This window comes from Xiphophorus hellerii, chromosome 1 (genome assembly GCF_003331165.1).
Source record: "Xiphophorus hellerii strain 12219 chromosome 1, Xiphophorus_hellerii-4.1, whole genome shotgun sequence".
Taxonomy (NCBI): Eukaryota; Metazoa; Chordata; class Actinopteri; order Cyprinodontiformes; family Poeciliidae; genus Xiphophorus; species Xiphophorus hellerii.
The window spans coordinates 6538803-6561159 of NC_045672.1; the positions used below are offsets into that span (position 1 = coordinate 6538803).

The 22357-nt window shown below is 42.6% G+C and overlaps 2 protein-coding genes across 3 annotated transcripts in view; one reads left to right on the forward strand and one right to left on the reverse strand.

The window, feature by feature from the left end:
* Positions 1–22357, forward strand: part of LOC116721371 (tumor necrosis factor receptor superfamily member 14-like) — a 1133408-nt gene that overhangs the window by 663925 nt on the left and 447126 nt on the right. The gene's annotated exons all lie outside the window — the stretch shown is intronic.
* On the reverse strand, positions 9944–21945 carry LOC116721226 (probable glutamate receptor). Of its 2 annotated transcripts, XM_032564829.1 has the most exons (10): positions 21765–21945; positions 21587–21659; positions 19491–19522; positions 17881–18060; positions 16454–16677; positions 13789–13886; positions 12798–13015; positions 12449–12668; positions 10440–10690; positions 9944–10362 (listed from the first exon to the last, which is right to left on the reverse strand). In XM_032564829.1, the coding sequence occupies exons 2-10, from the start codon at positions 21645–21647 to the stop codon at positions 10264–10266; spliced, it is 1383 nt and encodes a 460-aa protein (XP_032420720.1). In that variant the 5' UTR covers positions 21648–21659; positions 21765–21945; the 3' UTR covers positions 9944–10263. The 2 variants fall into 2 exon arrangements, with proteins under 2 accessions (XP_032420720.1, XP_032420729.1); XM_032564838.1 differs by lacking the exons at positions 9944–10362; positions 10440–10690 and adding an exon at positions 11062–11322 and having other exon boundaries at positions 12356–12668.

Genomic DNA, 22357 nt, shown 5'->3' on the forward strand with positions numbered 1-22357 from the left:
AAAAAAGTTCTTTAAGAATAAATGAGAACTTTCAGATTTGTTCACAAATAGCAGCTTTGGTGCGACGGAGTCATCAAATTGTTCCACGTCGTTTCGAGGAGCTTCTCTTTTGTGCGTCACCTGATGTCTTCTCTTCCTCTGTCTGCATGTGGATTTGCTGGACTTACTCCAAGCTGTCACCTCCCTCTGCCATTTTAGAAGCACCACCTGTCACATACAAGCCGATTTCAATGTCTAATCAGGGCCATTCACTTTCCCCCAATGACTCACACTGAAAAATCATAGTTTCAGAGGCCTCTTTTCAATACCAACTGCGGATTTTCATAGAGCTCCACGAGCTCATTACCAGAGCTTGAGAGCAAGCTGGGAAATCAGCGGCCTGGGTCAAAGCACTTTGAGCAAAGAAGGCAGCTCTTTGTTGCTCTCTCTTTCTCTCTCTCTGGATACTCCTCTGGATTTGGGTCTGGGCGCACACAAGGTTAGATTAGCATACAACATCAGATGTGTGTTCGGAGGCGTCCAAGAGGCTGCTCAGGTCTCAGCTTATGCATATATGTACATGTGTTAATAGCCTACATGTCTTACAAAAAAAAGGGAAGGTCGTGTCATCCTGTGTAATGTTGCACTGTAGAGTACAACATCCCAGCTGTCAGTGTGGGGAAGTGCCACTATTTCATGGTATGATATGTAACATAAAAAAACCAGAAGCAAAAACCTCAATACACATTATTTCAACCTTCCTTTCACACTGTCAGATCTCCACAAATCGATAATTTGGTCTTTAAAGTGGAATAAACTTTTATAGTATTTTTTATTAAATTATTTTTATAGATGTTTTTACATCAAAGAAGCTGCATTATGCAGTGAAGATCAATATTGTAGCCCCAGAGCAGCTCCTCTGTACAAAAGGCTGGCAACCTTACCCCACCATGAATGGTCTTTGCTTTATTTTTCTGCAGTTTCTGCAAAAAAGAACAAAACGACTCTCGGACTCAGCTAAGTTGAGTCTCATCTTAGAGACAATTTGAATTGTTTACTTTCAGACCACTTGGGAATAAATCTGTAATCATGTGGCAACTATAAGAACAGCCTGAGTAAGCACAGAGGTCATTAAAAAAAGCTTCCCGGTAAATCTATATCTACGCATCTTTTGTATTTCAACGCGTCCCATTCGGCATGTAGCACTCAGATTCGTTGTCTGTCAAAAGGAGCATTGCTGCCTTGAGCGCGCGTGTGTGTGTATGTAATTTTACCATAATGAATTTAGCATGCTATTAATTTATATGAACCACAAAAATATATAATTTAAGAATAAATCACTTGCATGGTGGTCCCTGCTAGCATAGCTACTGCACAAGTGTTTCTAGTTAATGAGATTAATAAAGTAATTTGGAACAGAATTGACTAAATACCAGTTAATGTTGTTTTCTAGAAGTGGCCTGTAAAGAGAGACTTTTCAAAGGCACACTTAGAAACAAAGGTGAGTGAATTTGTCTTTGAGATCTTTTTACCATTGAAGATATTTTCACCACAAAGCACATATTAAATGTTCCATTATTGTGTTTGACGATTGGTGCTAGTTGTTGTGGTGTGATGGACTGACCACATGTTCACAGCTTACAGTGTTTTGTGAAAGAGGCTTCAAAAAGCCAGTCATGACTTGCTGGGATACTATTTGAACTTTACTCCTTTTACTGAGAATAGGACGTTTTTCTTACAGTAGAATAGATTTTTACACCTCTGCTTTTTCTTTGCACAAAAGATTACACATAGTTAGTCTTAGTATATCACAAGTCGAAGCACCATTCAATCAGTAGCGTTGTAATTGCAAATGTCTGCATATTTCGATTTGTTGAAGCTGCGGGCCCCCCCACGGTTATAAGCCGTGGGGAGGAGAGAAGCGCAGCAGAAATTAGGACTTCTGATATGAACGGTGATGATGTTAGTGTGCGTAGTGAAACGATGGGGCCACATGAAGAGAAGGAAACGATCAATAACAGAGGAGTGTAAAGAAGTCAGTTCAGCAACATGAAGCCCAGTCTGGAAATTTGCAAGCCAGTCAAGTTCTTCCTGGTTTCAGAAAATTAGACACTCCTCCACTAGGACTGTCCCAGTCAAGGAATTTTCAAAGTATGGATGTGAACCTAAACCCGACTACAAATACCTGTTTTTGATCTGCTGCCTAGGATTATGCTTATGCAATAAGACCTGCAGCCTCCTTGTGCACAATCCCAACCTATTTTCACATTAAGGACAAAAATATGGTTAGTGCTGTCAACCTTAGCCATGTGGCTGCTTTTCACTCAATCCTTCACACAATTTCCACAATATACCAACCAACCACTCTACTTAAGCTGCAAAGAATCCTGCTGCACTCTGAAGGTCCTGCAGCGTTTCTAGCAGCTTCTGGACTTGGAGATCAGAGACCCTCTCACCATTATCATTTTACAAACACAAAGAGTACAGATTATGGCTCTTACTGTGAAAATTTGAAAGAAATGTATCTCAGGTAATCCTGTAACTTGAGGTACTTTCTGTACCTCAAGTTACATATGCATATGCTGCAGCCATCCAGGTTGGAAAACTAAACCTCCAACTGCATTCTTCCGCTCTGAAATCTGTCTCCACCAACTCCCTGTCCTCTCCATCCCTCTGCTGCCACTGTTCACGCCTTCATCCCTCCCTGAGGGCCATCAATAATGCAGCAAGCAACTTCTCAAACAGTGTATACACCCAGAGTACCATAACACACACATGCGGTGTTCAAATAACACGCTGCGTGTGATTTACAGACAAACACTGTACGAGGGTCCTCCAGTGTGGGCCATTATCATGCAGGCAGGCGCATCTGCAGACATCAATAAGTGAGGTGGGGGGGGAGCGAAAGGGTCTACGGGTCAAGGCGGTGGGGTGCTTCACACATCAGCAGGACTCCTCTCTGACTGTCACAGCCTTTCACAAGCAGATCCAAAAACAAACCTTCCACCACGGCTGTCAGTCAGTGAGTCTGCTGGCGGCTGAAGAAAAGAGCAAGGGGCTTCAAAGGGACATGTGCCTGAACAGGAGAGAGGCCAAAGAGCAACTCCAAAACATCCACAGACGTAGCGCTGCTTAGGATGGTGTGAAAAACTGATCTGGTATGAGACTCTGAAGATTGGAGGGGAGGAACCTCCAGTTTGCAAAAAAGGATTCGAAAAACATTTGCCATCACAGTGATGCCCAGACTGCACAACATCTTCCGGCAGCCAGAGTTCAGTGTTTGTATTGTCAGATCTCTAACCACGGATCCGAAATGTGCTGAAGAACAAATGATGAAACAGCTGGTTTATCACAAATAGACGAGTCGCATTAAATTATTCTTTCAACGCACAAAATGAAAATGTGTCAACAGACTGATTAGACAGCAGCGGAGGCCATATTCAATATGTAGCATAAAAAATGATTCAAATTAAGACAATTTTAATAAAAAATCCAGGTAAGAGATAGACCATTTAGCTTCCCATAATAACAAAGATCTGAATTTACACACAACACCTGCGTACAGCATGCTTTTATTTTCAGCATAAAGAATACTCTGTAATGAAGCTAAAAGACGTTACAATGTCATCAACCAAGAAACATTTTAGTTAACCCAGTTGACTCTGGTCGAAGTCCTCACAAGGACTGTAAAATAGCATAATTATCAATTAAAACTGAATAGCTATTGATGATTATAGAATAACTATATAAATATAGTTATTCTATATGGCGAAGTGGAGAAGCAGCAGTAGTTACCTCCTCTTCCTCCTTTCTAAGGATTTGTCTAGCAGCTCGTTTCACATGTTTCTAGTTCTTTTAGTCATTATTAGTTAGCGTGTTTCTCCAGTGGTCACTGGGTATGGTCCACCATGGACTGGTTGGCAGGCCATCACAGAAGACAAGCAGCACAAACAATTTAGACAAAACCAGTTAACCTGACTGTTAGAGGAAACCAGAGTACCCCTATGTGATGAGACATTTTACTGCAGTTAAAATAAACAGTCACCCTAAAACCTCTGTTATCCAGCATGTAGTAAACGAGCGGGCGTGTTCATAAGATGCTGGCTTCATTAAGGTCCAAAGTATCCTGATCCTGAAAACTCACTGGCTGATTGGGATTCAACAGATGGGCAACAAAAAAAAAGATATTTATTTTAATTGTTTTGGTATTTTTTGGTTTGCTGTTTTCAAGGACATACTTAAGTGTTTAAACATATCGTCCTGTAACATAATTACCCAGTAATATTGTTAGATTTCCTGCAAACTCACCATTTTTTGTTACAAGAAACATGGTGGAGCCACTGTAAATGGGTAACAAAACCAGAGAACATCTTTAACAGTGAGGAGACCGCTGCATTAAATAAGTAATAATCTTTATAACCAGTAATGAAATACAAGGTGGGCCTTCTAAAAGCTAAAAGCTGATCCCAAAAAAGCTGCTTTTGCTTTTTTGGGATCATTAGAAGTAAATAAAAGGTTTATTACAGCATATTTGGTAAGTTTGCATGAAATCCGGGGCAATACCTCTCAATATCCAGTGAGCGCTGTCCCTCACTGACCACGTACAAGCTGCACTGTATGTGCAGGACGTTCTCCCGTCTCTGCCATCTTCAAAATGTTCAACAGGGAGATGAAAAGGTATGCTGTAGGAAGAAGAGCAGAAAAAAAAGAGTAGCATGCAAATTATGGAAGAAATGGGAGAGAAAAAAAGAGAGTCAAGGTCAAAGAAAATCAAAGTGATGAATGTGTAGACTTTAGCTTGAATGATGGAGGGAAGAACCAGACTCTAAGTCTGTAGTTTCAAGTTGTGACACATCAATTATAATTTCAAATTCTGGTGCATTGATGAGTTTTCAGATGAACAGATGGGACTGCTGCGGATGCTGAGAAGTATTTTTGACTTTTTTAAGGCAGACTGGGACATTCCAGCCTGGTACAAACTAATCCCTTGGATTACACTTTGCTTCACACAAACGGCCTGGGCTCTCAGCTATCAAGAAACGATTTCTTCCTGGGGGCTTGCCTGTGCTGTGAACAGCCGTCCTTCACTTCAAAGAGAAACGCAGATAGAGGTGGCTGTTAACCCATCCATTTTCTTACACCCTTGTCCCTAGTGGGGTCGGGAGGTGCTGGTGTCTATCTCCAGCTAACGTTCTGGGCGAGAGGCGGGAGTCACCCTGGACAGGTCGCCAGTCTGTGGTCGCTGTTAATGTTGATTCAATTTTAGGAAGAATGACCAACACAAACTAAACTGCTTTGTTCACTTCGTCCGCTGCCATCGCTAAAACTACAGGCAGACCACAATCCTAAAACGCCGCAGAAAACTGATTTCATCAATCACAACTTCTTCTTCTTCTTCTGTTGGCTGATTGGCTCAGAGGAAATTCCACCAGAGAGAATCCAAGTGAAAAGGAGAAAACCCCGACTGTGCTGTTACTGAGATTGAATTGGGCGGAACAGCGCCGGAATGCAGTGATCAGGCCAGTGGAGAGTCGTCTCTCTCTCTTTCTCCCATTACCTCGTTGTCTCGCCCTCCACCTCTCTGAGGGTGTGCTCTCTCTCCACTGCTGCGTTTGTAGCCTTCCTTTATAATGAAAACCGACTCACAGTGAGGAGTAGGCTCCCGCTGTTCGCTTCAAAGAGCCAGCTCTCAAAGCTGGAACGTTTGTGACCAACCCATCACTAGTCTGCTGAGCTTTTTATACAAACTACCTCAGAGCATTGCTCCTTAGACCAACGTTGAAGGCAGAGGCAGAGCGTATATATATGTTACTGTGATGAAGTCGGCGTGTCGGAAAGAGCTTCATAAAGAAACAGACGTCAATTTCTAAGGGTCAAATTAGGAAGTTAATTTTAAAGCACTTCTATGAAAACGGAAGGTAACAGTTTTTGGTTGTGCTGTGAAGTGGCACCATGTGCCTGGAAAATACAAAAATCCCCCTTTAAAAAGATTTTTAAGCATTCACATCTGTTATGAAATTCTTCTTCAAAAGGTGTCAGAGTAATTAATATGTAGAAATTAGACTAAAATTTCATAAACTCTCAGTACTGAGGCTTCTCTGAAGGCCTCAGAGGCCCTGAGACCCTGTCTGGTGTTAAACCTGTAAGCAGCCGTCTGAGAGGACGACCTGACCTTTGACTCTGAGAAGCGTAGCTGACATTTCAGCAGACGTATGCTTTTTCCTTGAGAGAGAAAGATCCATATGCCATATCCTTTATTTATCAGCGTTATCAGCTGGACCAACATTCTTTTAATCTTCAAATCTCGGCTTAATTTGATAACATACCTATCAGAGTTTTATAGATCCACCTCATCCACGTTCTCGCATCACTATTCGCGCACGTCTGCGAGCTTCTGTTCTGTTTCGATGTGCTGCTCAGTGGGACGGGATGGGGGAACCGGGAGCTTCGGGAAGGAAATCGTGGGGATTTGCAGCTCAATCTGCTTCGGTAGGCACTTCCCCTGTCTGCCGCGCCGTGTGACTGAAGGCTGTGGATGTGCCGCCTCACTGCAGCTGACAGGAGCTGCCTGCTACAAAATCAATACAACTCCTTTCTCTCCACTTCCGCGCGTCTCTGCTGGCGGCTTCTCCTGCCGACACTAAATCAATGAGTCCTGAAGCTGATTAGCAGGTTCAAGCGGAGGTCATTTCACAGAGTCGGTTTTAAAAACAAAAAAACCCCAAAACAATTACCCTAATCATATTTACTGTAATGACTCACTAGAGGCAGAGGAATGTTGCTGTCGAGCTTTCAATGAGCTTTCTGACTACAAATAAAAACAGAAACTGAAAGAAGACTCTATTTACCTGTATTTTAATGGGGGTTTTTTGTCCACATTTGCAGTGTAAAAAAAACATCTTTTAAATTGTAAAATACCAACAGTTAAAGACTGCGACATCTAAAGCATCATATCTGGGTTGGCTTGAGCAGGACATGTTAGTAGAAGAAACGTTTTCTGAATGGAATCCTTTTACTGTGTTAAAATAAGTCAAGGAAAAACATACGTTTTTACTCTTGCATCGTAACATCAAAATGCAAAAAATCTGCTTGATGGTTGTTAGTTCTGTTGCCCCGCAGCAACAAAGTCCTGGGCTTGAGTTCCAGCCAGAGTTCCTGCAGCATGGAGTTTGCATGTTTTGCCTGTGCATGCATGGATTCCCTCCAGGACCTCCAGCCTCCTCCCGCAGTCTAAACGTGGCTCCGGTAGGGTTAAATGTTCATCCATGAATACACCAGGACGCATGTTCAAAGACAGGTTTTGACACACTTTGGATGAAATAAGAATTGAACCTAAAGTGACTTTGGTTGTGGCTTTTGTAGAGCCCTGAAAATATGTCCAATCTGGCCTATTTATACACATAAGAAAAAAATCACGACATGCATAACTTATTATAACGAAGAATGGTTACTAGAGTGTTCAGAAATATTTTAGAAGCATAAAGATTCAATGCCACATCCTGCAGATGTCATTGTCTCAATGTGCCGAGTGACCTTTGACCTCATTTGATTAGTTCATCAGTTAGGCCAAATCAGGTGAAAATGTTAGTATGAACAAATCTGCATCTGAGAGGACATTGGTCCTGTTCCACCAGACCAAGCACAAGACCTTTGCCTTGTCCTGAACTAGTTTCAGGTGTAGAGCCCTGAACATATGTTAAGAACATGATAATGTTGAATTAATAGGTATAATTATCTTATTGGGCAAGTATTCATTTGATTTAGAACAATTCATTTTGTTTATGGATAAATACGTGCTCAAACTACTTTTATTTTCTTTTATTTCATAGACTTCTGTCATGATAAAACCCCTTTAAGAAGGACACAATGCATGATGGGAGTTGAAAGTTCATGACCCGTGATTATATGCGGAAAGAGAGAAAACTGCACACGCCGTATGCTCGAACCATAGATTTTGTTTAATAAAAGCGAATATCTATTTTGAGGTTGTTGTTTTTTTCTTTTGTTCTTTTCAAGGGTGCAACGCTTTGGTGCATGTCGTGAACTCCAAAAAGACTAAGTAGAATTTTGTGTGCTTTGGAGATGAGCTCATCTGTTTCCTCTGAGCATTGGAAATGTTTAGGAATAATTTATAAATCCCGCAATACTGACGGAAAGAAATTAAAAGAAGTTAAGAATAGATTTCATATTAAAGTTCTCATTGTGCTACACTGAATCCATCAACTGTTATGATTTCTAAATTATATCATCACTCCATGTGGCAAACAGAGTCTTTTTATATGTTACAAAATGTCAAGGAAAAAGAAAACCTTCAGGATGTGAAAATGAAGCTAGGAGGGCTGAGATTTTTCCTTCCAGTTCTTTGCTCTAACATAGGCCATCACTGAACACAAGTTACAGCAATCCTACAGCGCCCCCAAGTGGTCCTCCATTACCATTTCAAATGGTGATGGGCATCTGCATGATTGCCATTTGGCTGTGGGGTATGAAAGCAGGAAAACCTTCTCCGATTGTCCACAATCCTTTATCATTTACTTCCACAGCCTAAACCAAACAGCACTTCTTCTTCTGGGGCTCAGGGTTTGGGCCTCAGTCCTTACGCTGTATTAAACATAAGACCACATACACATGCAATCAAACACATTCAGGAATTTTCAGATAAACTCTGTTGGGCTGTGGTTGCCTCTTGTTACATGTTGTATTAACTTGTACCATGTAATTTTCAGTGATATTATATATATATATATTTATATATATATATATATATATATATATATATATACGCAGGTGCAGAAGCAGACCACACACTGCAGAAACTGCTGGAGACAGGGTGTCGTTTTGCATATTCTTCTTTCTCTCCTCCAGTTCATGTCTCCATTCCCTTTTTAACCTTTTTCTCCCTTTCTTGTCTCCTATCTTTTTCATCCCTTTCTCCATTACATTTGAACCCAAAGCAATTTTCTAATGAAACTTTAGATTATACCAAGTGGAGCATTAAGTCGCAACATTCCACTCGTAAACGTAAATCTGTTGGGTTTTACCTTGGCACTCAGGCAACAACAATGCGGGACAGGACATGTTAAAAACATAATACTAATCAAATAAAATCCAATGGTGGAAGGTGATACAAACGCAAGTTACTATCACATTAAAGTGGCCTAAATTGTTATTTCAAATGTGCTTTATTTCCTGAAATACCAAAAGTTGAAACATTTAAATAAAAAAAAAAGGATAACAGTCCAATATATTCTGCAAGGAATTAGCATGTTGTTTTTTTTTGTTCATGTAAGGTTTCTTCTCTAGCTTTCTCTCACCACTGTCCGTAAACATTTATGTTAAGTTAGTTGGTTTCTCAGGTCTCTCTTTAGAAGTGTGTGTCCAATCCACCTCCTGTCTAATGGCTGCTGGAGATGGGCAGCATCTCAACACGCTGCATGGATCAGCGCTTATAGACGATACTATATTCCTCAGGTTACTCTAATTTTTTGTGTTGGTCTTTAGCATTTTGATTCCCACCAACTCTTTCATTCTGTGTGCAACCGAGTCTCTTGAGCTGGTTTATGTGTCCATCCATCCATCCATCCATTTTGTTACACCCTTGTCCCTAGTGGGGTCAGGAGGGGTGCTGGTGCGTATCTCCAGCAAGATATTTCAGGCGACCATCACAGGGCAACCATACACGCACACATCCATACCTAAGGAGAATTTAGAGAAATCAATTAACCTAACAGTCATGCTTTTGGACTGTGGGAAGAAGCCGGAGTACTTTTCTACCCGGAGAGAAACCAGTAGAAAGATCCGGCGCCGGGAATCAAACCCAGGACCTGTTGCATGCTCAAACTTTGAGTTTGAGTAATTCTTATTTCTGTCTCAAATTAGGATGCGTATAGTTCAACTGAATCAGGAATGATTTTCCATGGTATAGTGACCAATAACGCTGCACTCTTTAAAGAAGGAAAGAAACTGGATTGTTGGAAAGTTTATTTGAACAGTCCAAGGGAAAACAACAGTGTTAGTATGAAACACTGAGCTGCGGTGTGTTAGGAGAGAAGAACTGAAGTGTAAATTAAAAAAAAAAATACTAACCCAGAGAGCTTAATACTCAGAGCAACTGTCTTTCTGAGGTTGCCTCATTACATTGATCTCAGGGTGTTCTACAAAAATACAAAAAGCATTAAGTAAAAACATACATGAGTGTTGCTACAGAGGAACAGAAAGCTAACAGGAACAGTCAGCTTCTTCCTGTCTTTAACGCTTTTATTTCAGCTAGCGTGAACATTTGCTTCATGCTTTGCTCTTGTCGGAGCTCTCCTGCTCTGCTCCCTCTCCTCCGCTCCCAAAACGCTGGTGAAGCTCAGATGACAACACCGAGCAGCAGGATTTCTGGGGAACAGCAGAGGAGCCGTAAAGAACAGGAACACCACATGACCCCACCCCGCCGCGTGAGTCTCTCTGCCTACCTTGCCGTCTTTAGCTCGGCTGCGGGCCCTGGACAGGAGCTCGAGAAGGGCCAGGAGCAGCCCCACGCCCAGGCCCAGTCCAAGCAGCAGGAAGAGGCCGCACAGGTCGTAGGGCTTCAGCGCGTCCGATGCGTGTGTCTCATCAGAGCCCACGCAGCTGCTGGCCCACCACTTCTCCCGCAGGTGCGTTAGCTCCCCCGACTCACTGAGCTGGAGGATGGCGATGGTCAAGTTCTTCACCAGCGGAGAACCTAGTGGGGTAAGAAATGAGAGGAGCTGGCGTTTGTCTCCAGAGGTCACTGGGTGAAAGGTCGGGTACGCCCCGGGCCGATCGCCAGTCCATCCCGAAACAGCTGCTTCCGATTAGATTCGGTTTTTCATTTCAGAAGAATTAAAACATCATGAAGGGTTGTCTGCAAAGATAAACTGAAGAGGCTGAGAATGTGGTGTGAAGTAGCCAAAGTGACTTGCCGTGTAAAAGTTGCTGTATATATAAAATGTTCTGTGAATGCCATCCACTGGGAGGTTTTCAAACGGTGACCCCTGCAGCACGGCTCCCAACTGGAACCGAAGCTTTCATGATTGTGGAGAAGATGATTTAATTGGAAATTGATTTGATTAATCAAGCTTAATTAATTAAGCTTTTTAATATTTATTTCTAAATGTATTTCAGAGATATTAAAAAAAATATATATATATAATTTTTAAGTTACTCTCATTTCACTTGAGTAAGATTATTTCACACTCAAACCTGTTGTAATTTTTACCATAACAAGTTACGGTATAACAGAGTTTACTTACTCACCTCAGCTCACAATAGCAGCCTGCCACATGCATATTAATATCATTACTAATTATGGCTTCATCTGATTCAATGTGTGATGTGCAGTGTTGTATAAAGTACTGAAATCTCAGAGTCAAGTAAAAGTACAAGTACCTCTCCAAAATACGACTTTGGTAAAAGTCGAAGTCACTGACTGAAATGTTACTTGAGTAAAAGTCTTAAAGTATCTGAAACTTCTTGTACTTAAGTATGGAAATTACTGTAAAAATGGATGTACTCAAGTAATGTAATGAAAAGTACAAGTAAAAAGTAAAACAAGGCAAGTTTGAATGACATTTCTTATATTTTGGTAAACTTGTCAAATAAACTTAAAATAATGTACCCAACCAAGTGCAGGCAAAATGAAACCTGCTAATAAATTGTTCCAGTTTTAAAGAGTAGCACATGTTAATTGTTTGTGGTTTTGAACTTGCATGCCTTTCCTATATTCGTTAAATTTAGTCTAAATTGCTATCGCTATGGCTTCTGTCCCCCATTGAACTAGGGTGACCAGACGTCCTCTTTTTCCCGGACATGTCCTACTTTTCAGACCTAAAAAGATGTCCGGGGGGAATTTAAAAATTGTCCGGGATTTTGGTCAACTGCCTCAAACACATTACATAGCTTACAGTGCATTATAGGGCACGGCGCTGCGTGTCACGTAATCCCTGAGCCGCGTCAGTGGGCAGCACTCTTCTCTGTTCGTCCCTCCCACCCGCCAGCTGTAAGGTGTTCTGATTTCTGATTTCCCCAACAATGGGAGAAGCGAAACAGGTGTATCCTATTGGAGGTGATGAACAAGCCCAGGCAAGCAGGCTACGGACTTTGTTCGGTAGCCTACTTGCTACTTGCTAATCAGTAGGTGGGGTCAAAACACTTGCGTTTCTCTCTCTCGCTTTTTTGTAACGAGTAACTAAACCACACATTGAAAATGTATCGGAGTAAAAGTACGCAATTAAGTTCGGAAATATAGTGAAGTAAAAGTGAAAGTCATCAAAAATTTTCATACTCGAGGAAAGTATGAAGTACTCCAAAATATACTTAAGTAAAGTAGTGAAGTATTTTTACTTCGTTACTATACAACACTGGTGATGTGATTGAACAGGAATACGTTTTCTGTTCTTCGCCCAGCAATGTGGAAGAAGCAGCAGTGCAATGTGATGCTGACAGATGTCAGACGCCTCACCCCGAGGCGCGGCGATGCTGTATGACCTCATGGAGATGAGCTCCTGGGCCCGGGTCAGCTTGCAGTACCGAGCCACGGCCAAGTCCAGGGACACGGCTTCCCCGATGAAGGCGAAGCCCCCCTCCTGAGCCAGGCGAACCCCCTCCTGCATGGTGGACACGTAGCTCTTTTTGCGCTCCATGTGCTGGTGGATGCGGCGGTACACGGGGTAGATGGAATTCTGGAGAAACAAAAACGAGTCATTTCATGTGGTCAGCCAGTTAAAAGGCGTCGGATGCCCTGGCGGACGCCGTGTGTGTGTGTGTGTGTGTGTGTGTTGGGGGGGGGGGGGGGGGGGGGGTCTCTGTGCCTTGAAGAAGAGCATGGTGGAGCCGTTCTCCACTGTTCCGTAGTCGATCGCGTCCTGGTTGGCCAGCTCCTCGAAGCTGGTGATGGATGTGTGCTTGCTCTTGTTGCGCAACACCGAGTTGAAGTTGACAAAGTAGCAGGCGAGCAGCAGCACCGCAAATATCCACCAGATGGCGCCGACGACCCGCCCAGACAGAGCTTTAGGGTGAGGGCCGGCACCTGCGGGGACAAAAGACGGGATCAGCTCTCCACAATCCGGCTGCTAAAAGCAGCAGTGCTTAGAGTTGGAAAAAAAAAGGTTTATGTTTATCATGGGAATGTTGCGTTTTTCTAAATCTGCGTTGACATTACAGCACCACTGGCTCTAAATGCCACACAGGCAGGCAGCCAGAGGGAAGGAAGAGTGAAACTCCCCCTCAAACAAACATGGGAACTTTATCGCACAGAGCAGTCTGGCTGTCAACACGTTGCTTCATAAAATAGGAGCTGTGAAGAAAGCGTCACTTTTAGTTTTGTGGAGAACAGAGCAGAGGATCGAGAGACCGGGGGTGAGAACCACGGAGAACGTGGAGATAAAAACGGAACCTTCTGGGTTCTGAAGCTGTGCAGTAATGAATTCGAACGGCTCACAGGATGTGGACAAGCAAAGCAAAACTGAGGAGAATTTGAAGATTTTTTATTTTTTTTCCACGAGTCCCTATGTAAGATCTGATAAAAGCTGCGTTTTAAAACCGACTGGTACAAATTTTCTTGTTAAAAAAAAAGCAACAAAATTTAGCGTTGATAATATCTGTAAGGATTCCATAGGGATGTTAAAGGGTTACAGTTTGTTTTACAGAAAACAATCTATCATGGTAAGATGTGAGGATCAGAAGATGTTGTTTTTTTTATTTTTTTATCAAGGCATCGCAGAATTTTGAGAAAGATGTGACTAAAAAGACAGCCAGCAGAGGGCGTGGCTGCTCCTGCGTCTGCATAATGTCCAGTGTTACCTTGCAGGGTCAGCGCTCCTGTGATGTACCAGAAACTGTGCAGCAGAGTAAAACTGTGCTCGTCTGCTTCTGGGTCGGCCCACTCCATGGGGCTGATTCTGAGAGGGGAAACATGGCGGGCGGTGTGGTTAGAGGGGCCGAAATCTAAACCGTTCATATTCATGTTGCTTGGAGAAAACAATTCAATTCCTGTTTTGAATCCATTAAAGTTACAGAGAAATGTCTCTTCTACATTGTTGGGATTTGCATGTGTGAGTTTATATTTTGGTTCTGCTCAGATAAGCAGAAGACAATGAATAAATGGACAGACAAACAGACAGAAGGATGGAGGGACGGAGGGGAGCAACCAGATGAATACTCGCTGATTTGTCTTTTTTCTCATTTTATGTTTGTCTTCTGCTTAAATCTTACATTCTGAAGTGAGATATTTTTTAAAAAGTCATTCCCTTGTTTATGTTCTGTACAGCCGGCACATTCAGACAGGTGGCGTGTGTTTTAACTGCCCGGTTATCTCTAGTCCAGAGTGTTTCCTCGGTGAAATGCATCTTGTCGTAGACATTGATGGTTCTGGTGAAGCTGGGGGGGTAGAAAGGTCAGACCTGATAAGCTCTTGGTGGGCTTTCCTATCTGAGGCCGAGCAGCTGCTGAATCACTCACACATACAGTCCATCACCCTCCTGATGGAGCATTTGGAGAAGAGGAAGAGAAGGTTTGTTTCGCTGAAGACCCTCAGAAAATACAGTGTCTGCTCTGCCTCCCTCTGCAGCTGTTTGGCTGTTTGCTCTCCAGGTTAGATCTTTCTGTTTTTCTCTTCCTGAAGTCGGTACTCAGCTGCTTTGTCTTGCTGATGCTTCAAGGCAGATTAGTGGCTTTCTACTCACAAAGCTGCTTCACCTCTCCTCCATATGCCGTCTCTCCCTCCCACCTGATTATTCTGACCACAGCGGTGTTGTCTGGGCCCAGCGGTGGGTGGAGGGTTCTGTCAGCTAACTTGTGTGAGTCTGGTGCTGGATGCTGAGCTGGAGCTACGCCAGACTGCTGTCTATAAGCAGCAGTCTGCTGCACCAGCCACTTGGAGCGGCCGAATCTGTTCGCTCTGTGGGTGAACTAATGCAGGCCCAGATCTGCTGCTGACTGTGTGACTCTGCACCATGTCTTAAAGCACTACATGATGGTAGGTGTAAAGTGATACTTACACCCATTCCGGTTGTCTGTGGATTTTAGGGAGGTTGCAGTAAAACAATGTTCAAACACAAGAACAATGAGGTTCTGTCTCATTTTAAGCTAAATAAAACAAACTCTATTGTAGAAGCCTAAATTCAGTTTTAGTTCATTCAGACCTTTAGGATCAATTATGTTTAAATTCCTTATGATAATTTGTTTAGTTGGATAAAAATGATTACTTGTTAAATCTCTATGGCATACTAATTTGTTACATTGGCTAGAGAGAGTTAGTTGGGCAGCTGGAGTGAAGCCACCCAGTTTTTTGACCTCTCTCTTTAGACTCCCATTCGTCTCTTTAGTTTACTCTTTATTATTTCTGTGGAAAAGTAACATTTGAACCGTTTTTATTTTGGAAGTAAAGCGTTAAACTCTATCAAGAGGATCCAGTCTGTTTTTTTTTTGTCGTTTCATCATCAAATGGACCGAAGGGGAAAGACGGAGAGCGTCAAGCTTATGGCTTCGTTATTTAGGAAACTACATCTACAGTATGTTATAGTTATGTATTTAAATATCTCCATATCTCCTTTTAAAATGATTGGTCAAGGTGACATTAGAAGTGTCAATTGGCATTCTTTTACTTTTGGCTAGGAATGATACAAAAATTCAATAAATGCATCATAAGGAAACATACGCCGATATTTCACTCATGTTTTTTTTTTTTCCTTTTTTGTTGTTCAGACTGTATTTCATTGGATTCTGATGTTATTGTATAAATAACGGCTGTTTATTACTTTTTCAATTTGTTTTGTAACTTTAAATAATCAATTGTATAATGAATGTCTGGAACGACCGGGCAGTACGTCCCTCCCAGAGGCTTCTGTGGAACATAACTCTAATGTATTTGTGGAAAATTGGCCTATTCAGATTTTATTTTTTTTCATACCTGAAATATTTCACAGGAAATCCAGCTCAGGAAGTTGAATTACCAAGACACAATTCTACTTGACAAACCAGAGGAACCAATCCATAAGGGGCATTCATGTTCCTTGGCCCTGACTGGCTGGATCCCCAAGAGAGGAAATTAGGAAGTGTGCAGATGTTAAACTCTGAGTTGGCACTACGATAGTTTCTATTGTGTGTGTATTAATGCTTATTAATGTATTCATTAACTCATTATGTGTTTTGAAGTATTAAAATAGCGGCATGAAGTAAAACATTCCCACTTGTTTGTGAAAAGTTTAGCCTCACCAGAAACATTTTTGTTCATTACAATGCAGAGTATTTTTATTTTTATGAACATTGCATTTTTTGTTTCTTTGTTTTTAGGCTGTGGCCTTCATCGTTCAGTTAATAGGCAAGAAATGGAGATGTGAGAGAAGGAGAAGACGTGATTGAGGCTTGTGTACGTGCTGAGTACGCTCTACCACCGCGCACCCCGAACATTTTCGAAGCTGAAATCAGAAATGATGTTTGGAGCGTTCTGTTTTGGAGCTGAACTCACCTGCCCACCAAGAACACACAGAGTCCTGTTAGCAGGAAAGCAATGAGAACACCGACCCACATCTCTGTGGAGAACGGGGACAGCAGGCTGAAGGAGTGGTCCTCAGAGTCAGCGCTTTTACGCATGATGAAGCTGAGTCCAGTTTGGATGAAGGGCGTGGTCATGTCCACGAAGCGTTCTCTGACAGCAGTGACGGTCAGCGGGGCCACAGCCAGATCAGCCTCCTGGTAGAGATTGCAGCAACAAGGAGAGTCACAATTTCAGGACAGGAGGCACGTCATTGTCAGCCGAAGCTCCCCAACGTTCTCTCAGTCCACATTCAACCAAGCGTTTCATACTTTAACAGTAATAATAGTTGATTGTAGCCTGAATCGAGAAGAACTGTCTACTATGCAGCTCTGCTCAATGAGATTCCTCCCATTGAACTGGATTTCTCAGGTTCACAGGTTGCCTTTCATCCTGACCAATCAGCAAACAGAAAGAGGAGTTGTAAACGATTTCCAAACTGTTTAAGACTTTTAGACTTCCTAATTTCAGTTTGCCAAACTACAACCGTAGGCGCACATTGGAGGAAGTGAACATAGTTGCTCTTCCAAATATTAAGCAGTTCAAGTTTGAGCAAGAGGAATGTTTAAAACATTTTATTCCTGGTAAAGATATTGTAGTTGTACTCTCCACGGGGTTGTTTCTGGTAACATTGAACCGGCACATTACATACATCATGAACAACCATTAAAGATTGGATAACATTAAAGATTTCAACAGAGTCCCGCCTCCAGCAATCTATCGTTTCTCGATAGTCGAGGGTCCAGACTCTCAGATCAAAATAAAGCGCAGAACATGGGGCTGATTATTACCAGGTTGGAGAAGAAATCATTGAGGGACGATGGTGGCTCAGGACATGAGAGTTCAACCTGTAACCAGTGAGTTGCTGGTTTGAACCCCCACCCATTTCAGTCTATTATTTATCAATACAAATATGGAACCCCCCCAAAATCTCAACCCCCCCCCCCAAAAAAAAACATTTAAAAAAATGCTTCTGTCTGTTGAGTTGAAAAATAATGTGTGTTATGAGAACAGGTTACACAACTATGTATCGCTACTGAAATGTGCTTGTCCAAGAATTATTTCAACCCACTGAACACACAAAAGCACACAGTAACCCACAGAAACATGGTCATTCGGTGCATCCACATTTTATACAATGGATGATGTGAAACCAAGTTACAAGGACCGGTTGAAAAAAAGGAGGGACTTAGACTTAGAATCCCTGCGGTGGAGGACAGGTCAACCCTGGGGGTCGTTGTTCCCATGCAGTGTTGTTTCCCGTAAAACACCTGCTGTGTTTTAATCTTTATCCATGTATCCGTTCCTCATCGAAGCCAAGACTTCCATACTTTCCCATCATTTTGACATCTTTAACTTACCCCCCTGATTACTTCTCCAATCATGCCGTTCCAGTTCCCAGATGAGTCCATGGCTCCATACCTGCCGTCCTTCACCGGGTGGACGTTGTACTTGAAGCCCAGCTTCTTGGACAGCTCTGAGATCAGGTCAATGCAGTAGCCCTCCAACTGGGAGCCTCTGCTCATGGCGTATGGGTCATCCTGGGAAAACGGCACAAGTTGTATGAGGCGGATCACTGTGGAAAAGCAGGTCATAACACGGTGCTAAGAGAATGGAATGTGAATGGATGAAATATGAAAATTAAAACAGAGAAATACTTATCTCTGAATAAATGTTAGCTCCATGTAGGTAATAATTTGAATCAAATGGGGATTTTTTTTTTTCTTTGCATGTTCCGTCTAAATAAATATAATACACTTAATGGGCTGTGGCACTAACGACCTCAAGCCTTTTATTGTAAATACTTCATTGATGGAACAAAAGTGTTGCAGTGTCTTTATGACCCGTCACCATTTCTATGTCTGAGGTAGTCATGCTGTGTTTAATGCTGCTCATGTGGGACATAAGAGGTGCACATGAGTCATGTATTCCTGTATACCTTTATAACAGTTGAGGCATCCATTGCAAATGTTAAGGTGCCCAAACTTTAACATTTAACAAAGTAGAACTTTCCAACTCAAAATTACAACCTAAGGTGCTTTTCTAGTTGAGTTTTTAAAATTGATTCTCAAGTCTTGAATAGAGCCTTTGACTCTGCATAACACAGCTACGTAATGTTGAAACAACATAACTTATAGCAATATATTTAACTGTATCTGGGTTAGTTTCTATCACATTAAATGTGTGGTGCTGTACAATCCTGTTGATAAAAATGTAGTTGGATGCCGCCTAAGCTTTATGTCATGTTTATTTAACCTGATTATGGCGTTTACAAGTTCTAAAATCTGAGGTGTGAATATTGTGCTCAGTCACTATCAGGCTACAAACATTGCAGAAAAAATGTCATGCATAACTTTTAGGTCAGGACTGATGAGGAACCTCAGACTTTCCAGACTGGAATCGTAGGCTTGGGAGATATTCCAGATGATCATTTCCTGAATTGCAATTAGACATCCCAAATTCCAGAGGCATTTCCTGTTTTATCGCTGGGAAAACATCTTTTTGTCCAAACTGCCACTGTGGTTGGACATTCCCATGGTGTTTATATTTGCTTTGTTTGAACAGATGAATCTGGAACCTTCATGGACCTGGTGCAGCTCCACACGTCTCTACATATATTTGCTGATTTCTTCTCATCTTGTCTTGAGGCGTTGTCTTAAAATGCATGCACAGATGTGTGTCTCCAACTGAGAATTAACCTATAGGAAACTTACAATGCTGTGGCTTTCCTAAACCGTTTAAAAAACATAGTAATCCCAATGAACGTAAACCTTTATGTTTGAATGTTGAATTAAGACCTCTAGAGTAACGTCAAAATTTTCTACATAACCAACATAAATTTACTTAATTAACCCAAATTATTCCAGGCTGTGATGTCATTCTCAACAGAATCGAGTCCTGACTTTAAAAGAAGCAACTTTTGTGCCTCCTCCAGGCATTCATGCTCAATGAAAGGTGGAGACAAGGATACCTTTATAGTGGTGATGGATAACTCCTTGGCATCTGGAATGAGAGAGACAAAGGCAACAGGGTGGAGTTGTGATGAAGAAGCATGGCAATGCGATTGTACATAAACATATGCAGACAATGAAAGGATTTAGAGTTGCCACTTGTTCGGCTGATGGCTAATGAAGCAGATTGTTGCTTTGAGCCGCATCATGTTCTCCTCAGAGCCACAGCGGTAAGTTAGCCAAACGGCCCCCGCAGAACAATGGCGGTTTTGTTGGAGGTTGTTTTGCAGGAGATTTCAGAAAGCAGCTCCATGCTGAGCGGAGGGCTGAGAGGTATAATGAGGGGGTTGACCAGCCCCCCCATGAGGGGATCAGATTGTGGACCCATCCTTTTCGGGCCCCTGTGTAATCAGAGCAAGGGACGGGGCGGGGGATGGGGAGGGGCAAACCCAGCCATTTGTTTTTGTCGCTCATGTCACTCCTAGTTGTTTGCATTTTGCCATAAGTGACCAATGGCGATACGGCGTGTCCAGCAGGACCTAACATGTGCTGCCAGGGTCGGTCAGAGACGGGAGCGGAGGTGCCAGGGGAGCGGGGCCTTTCAGAGCTGCATGCCGTAACAAAGCCGGCTTGGCTGGATCTCACAAAGCCCATGACACTCTGTCAGCCTCCTCCGGAGAGGATGGCAGGACGGAAAATCTGCCGAGATGCCTGAGACATCCGATCCGGTCGGGTCCAGTCCGGTCCTGTCTGCCGCTGACCCCCTCCACCTAGGGTTAATTGATTCATCGCAGCGTGGCAGCAGCCCCTCCACTGGTGAGAAACAGGACTCTGCCACAGTGGACGCTGCCCCCTCTGTGCTTTGATGGGACTCCAGCAGTCCAGTACAGCCAGTGGGGTAAAGGCTGAGATTGATTTGGGAGCGTGACCCTTCCTCATGGGTCAGCCAGAGTAGGCTGGCACAGATTCAGGCATCAAGTGTGCAGAAATATGACTGCAGGAGGAAGTGATGTCACTGCCTCTGCGAGAAAACTACCAGGCAGAAAACGCAAGCTGCAAGACAGGCGTTAAAGGATAATTTACTTAAAGCTTTTATCGTATAGAGTGGCAGCATTGATGAAAGAAATTTATTTAAAGGGATACATTTTAAAGGAAATTTTCCTTTCATTAAAACTTTTCAAGATTCTAAAATCCTGCAGTTTGCTTAGATGGCTGCAAGTCAGTGGATCACATGCTTATTTATAAAGCACTTAAATGCAGAAATATTTATGAAATTGGAAATAATTTAAAACGGAATCATATGTTGATTATTTTTGAGCCAATTAACAGACAGGAAATAATTGTAGCCCAAGGACAAAATATCTGCTGACCACCCCTTTTAGTTTATTTCAGTGGACGTATAATAAAGCACATATGTACTATAACCAGCAATCTTGAGCAGCACGTACACAAGGGTGATTGGCAGTGCTAAGACCCTCCTCCTGGCTCTGATTGGCTGATTCTGAGTGGTGTAATTCTGTTGGTGGCAGTAGGACCACAGGGAGCAGGTGGATTTTTCAAAGATGATCTGCCTCATATTATATTGTCATGACATAGTGAGTTAACAAATATGTTCCTATATTTAACAAATACGTAAAAAACAAAAACAAAACATTCTTCCAAACGTTACCTACTGCAACTTTAACAGAAACTGTAAATGTGTGTTGTGTTTTTTTTATGGCTAAAACATCATTATTCATCATTCAGTGAATAAGGTAGAGGTAGTCAGAGAAGAATTACCTCATCATAATGGGAAGAAGTGCGGCAGAGGTCCATTTTGTTTTTCAGTTACTCGAGTAAATGTAACTCGTAGTTACTCCTCCTCAGATTTCAAACAGGAGGAGTCTCTCAGAGCCCGTTTTATTTCAGCTGTAAACAGAAAAGTTTGGCGTTCTGCCCTGATAAACAGGCGAAGCGTTGACACCAACTAGCAACTGGGTTTTCATGATGTTCCCCAACAGAAAACCCATCTATCCCAACCACTCCAGGTGATAATAATCGACCTCCTCTCCTCCCGCTTCAAGACAAACTGATTTTTTCCCCTCAGATCTGATGGGTGAAGTGGAGTTTTTCTCACCTGCAGTGTGGCTCCACGCAGTCATGGCGCTCACACAAACCAAAGCCAAAACCGCTCTCATGTTTCCACAGAGCTGGAGAGAATAGGATAATGACTACGGCTGGGTCTCACAATAATTAATGAAAACCACTTTGGTGGCTAAATGCCTTCGCATGGAGCTACAAAGGAGACCTCTTACCTAATTCCTGCCAGAGATGATGAAAAGTGGGGAGTTCTGTATGAGGAGAAATTCCAGGTCCTGTCGGAGGCGTGTGGGAGGAACTGGGTGCAGCAGAAAGCAGTTTGGGGGTTTATATGGTGGGTCCAAAGAGGGAGGAGATCAGACCCAGGACCACAGGAAGCTGAGTCTGAGAGAGATGAGGAGGAGGTTCCACATGTGTGCAGGCAGACTGTTACCAGTTTAACCAGAATATTTTTGCACTGTCATCTGTTCGCAGTGCTTGCCGTGTTGATCTGTGCTACACACATTTTGGGATTATTAGGTTTGAAATGTCAGTCACTACATGTGGGCTTTGGAAGGTTACGTAATACAGTTTGAAGTCATCAGGGAATGTGTGTGTGTGTGTGGAGGTGCTGGAAAGTTCAGGAGCCCACCACTTCTGGGGAGGGAGTGTGTTGCAATGGGTCCTGGTGGAGCAACAAAACCTGCAGATGGAGGAAGATCAAACTCCCCCATCCTCATCTCCAAGACTGAACACAGAAAAGCCCCTGAATAAACATTTCAACTGAATGAAAGTCAAGAGGAGAACAGCTTGCTCTAGCTTTCAACTC

Excerpts from the sequence above, each read along its gene's own strand:
- LOC116721226 (XM_032564829.1), bottom strand. The coding sequence starts at position 21,647 with ATGAGAGCGGTTTTGGCTTTGGTTTGTGTGAGCGCCATGACTGCGTGG. Across the intron at positions 13,016-13,788 it reads AGGAGCGCTGACCCTGCAAG|GTGCCGGCCCTCACCCTAAA; the intron begins GTAACACTGGAC and ends TTGTCCCCGCAG. Across the intron at positions 10,363-10,439 it reads GCCGAGCTAAAGACGGCAAG|AAATCCTGCTGCTCGGTGTT; the intron begins GTAGGCAGAGAG and ends GCTGTTCCCCAG.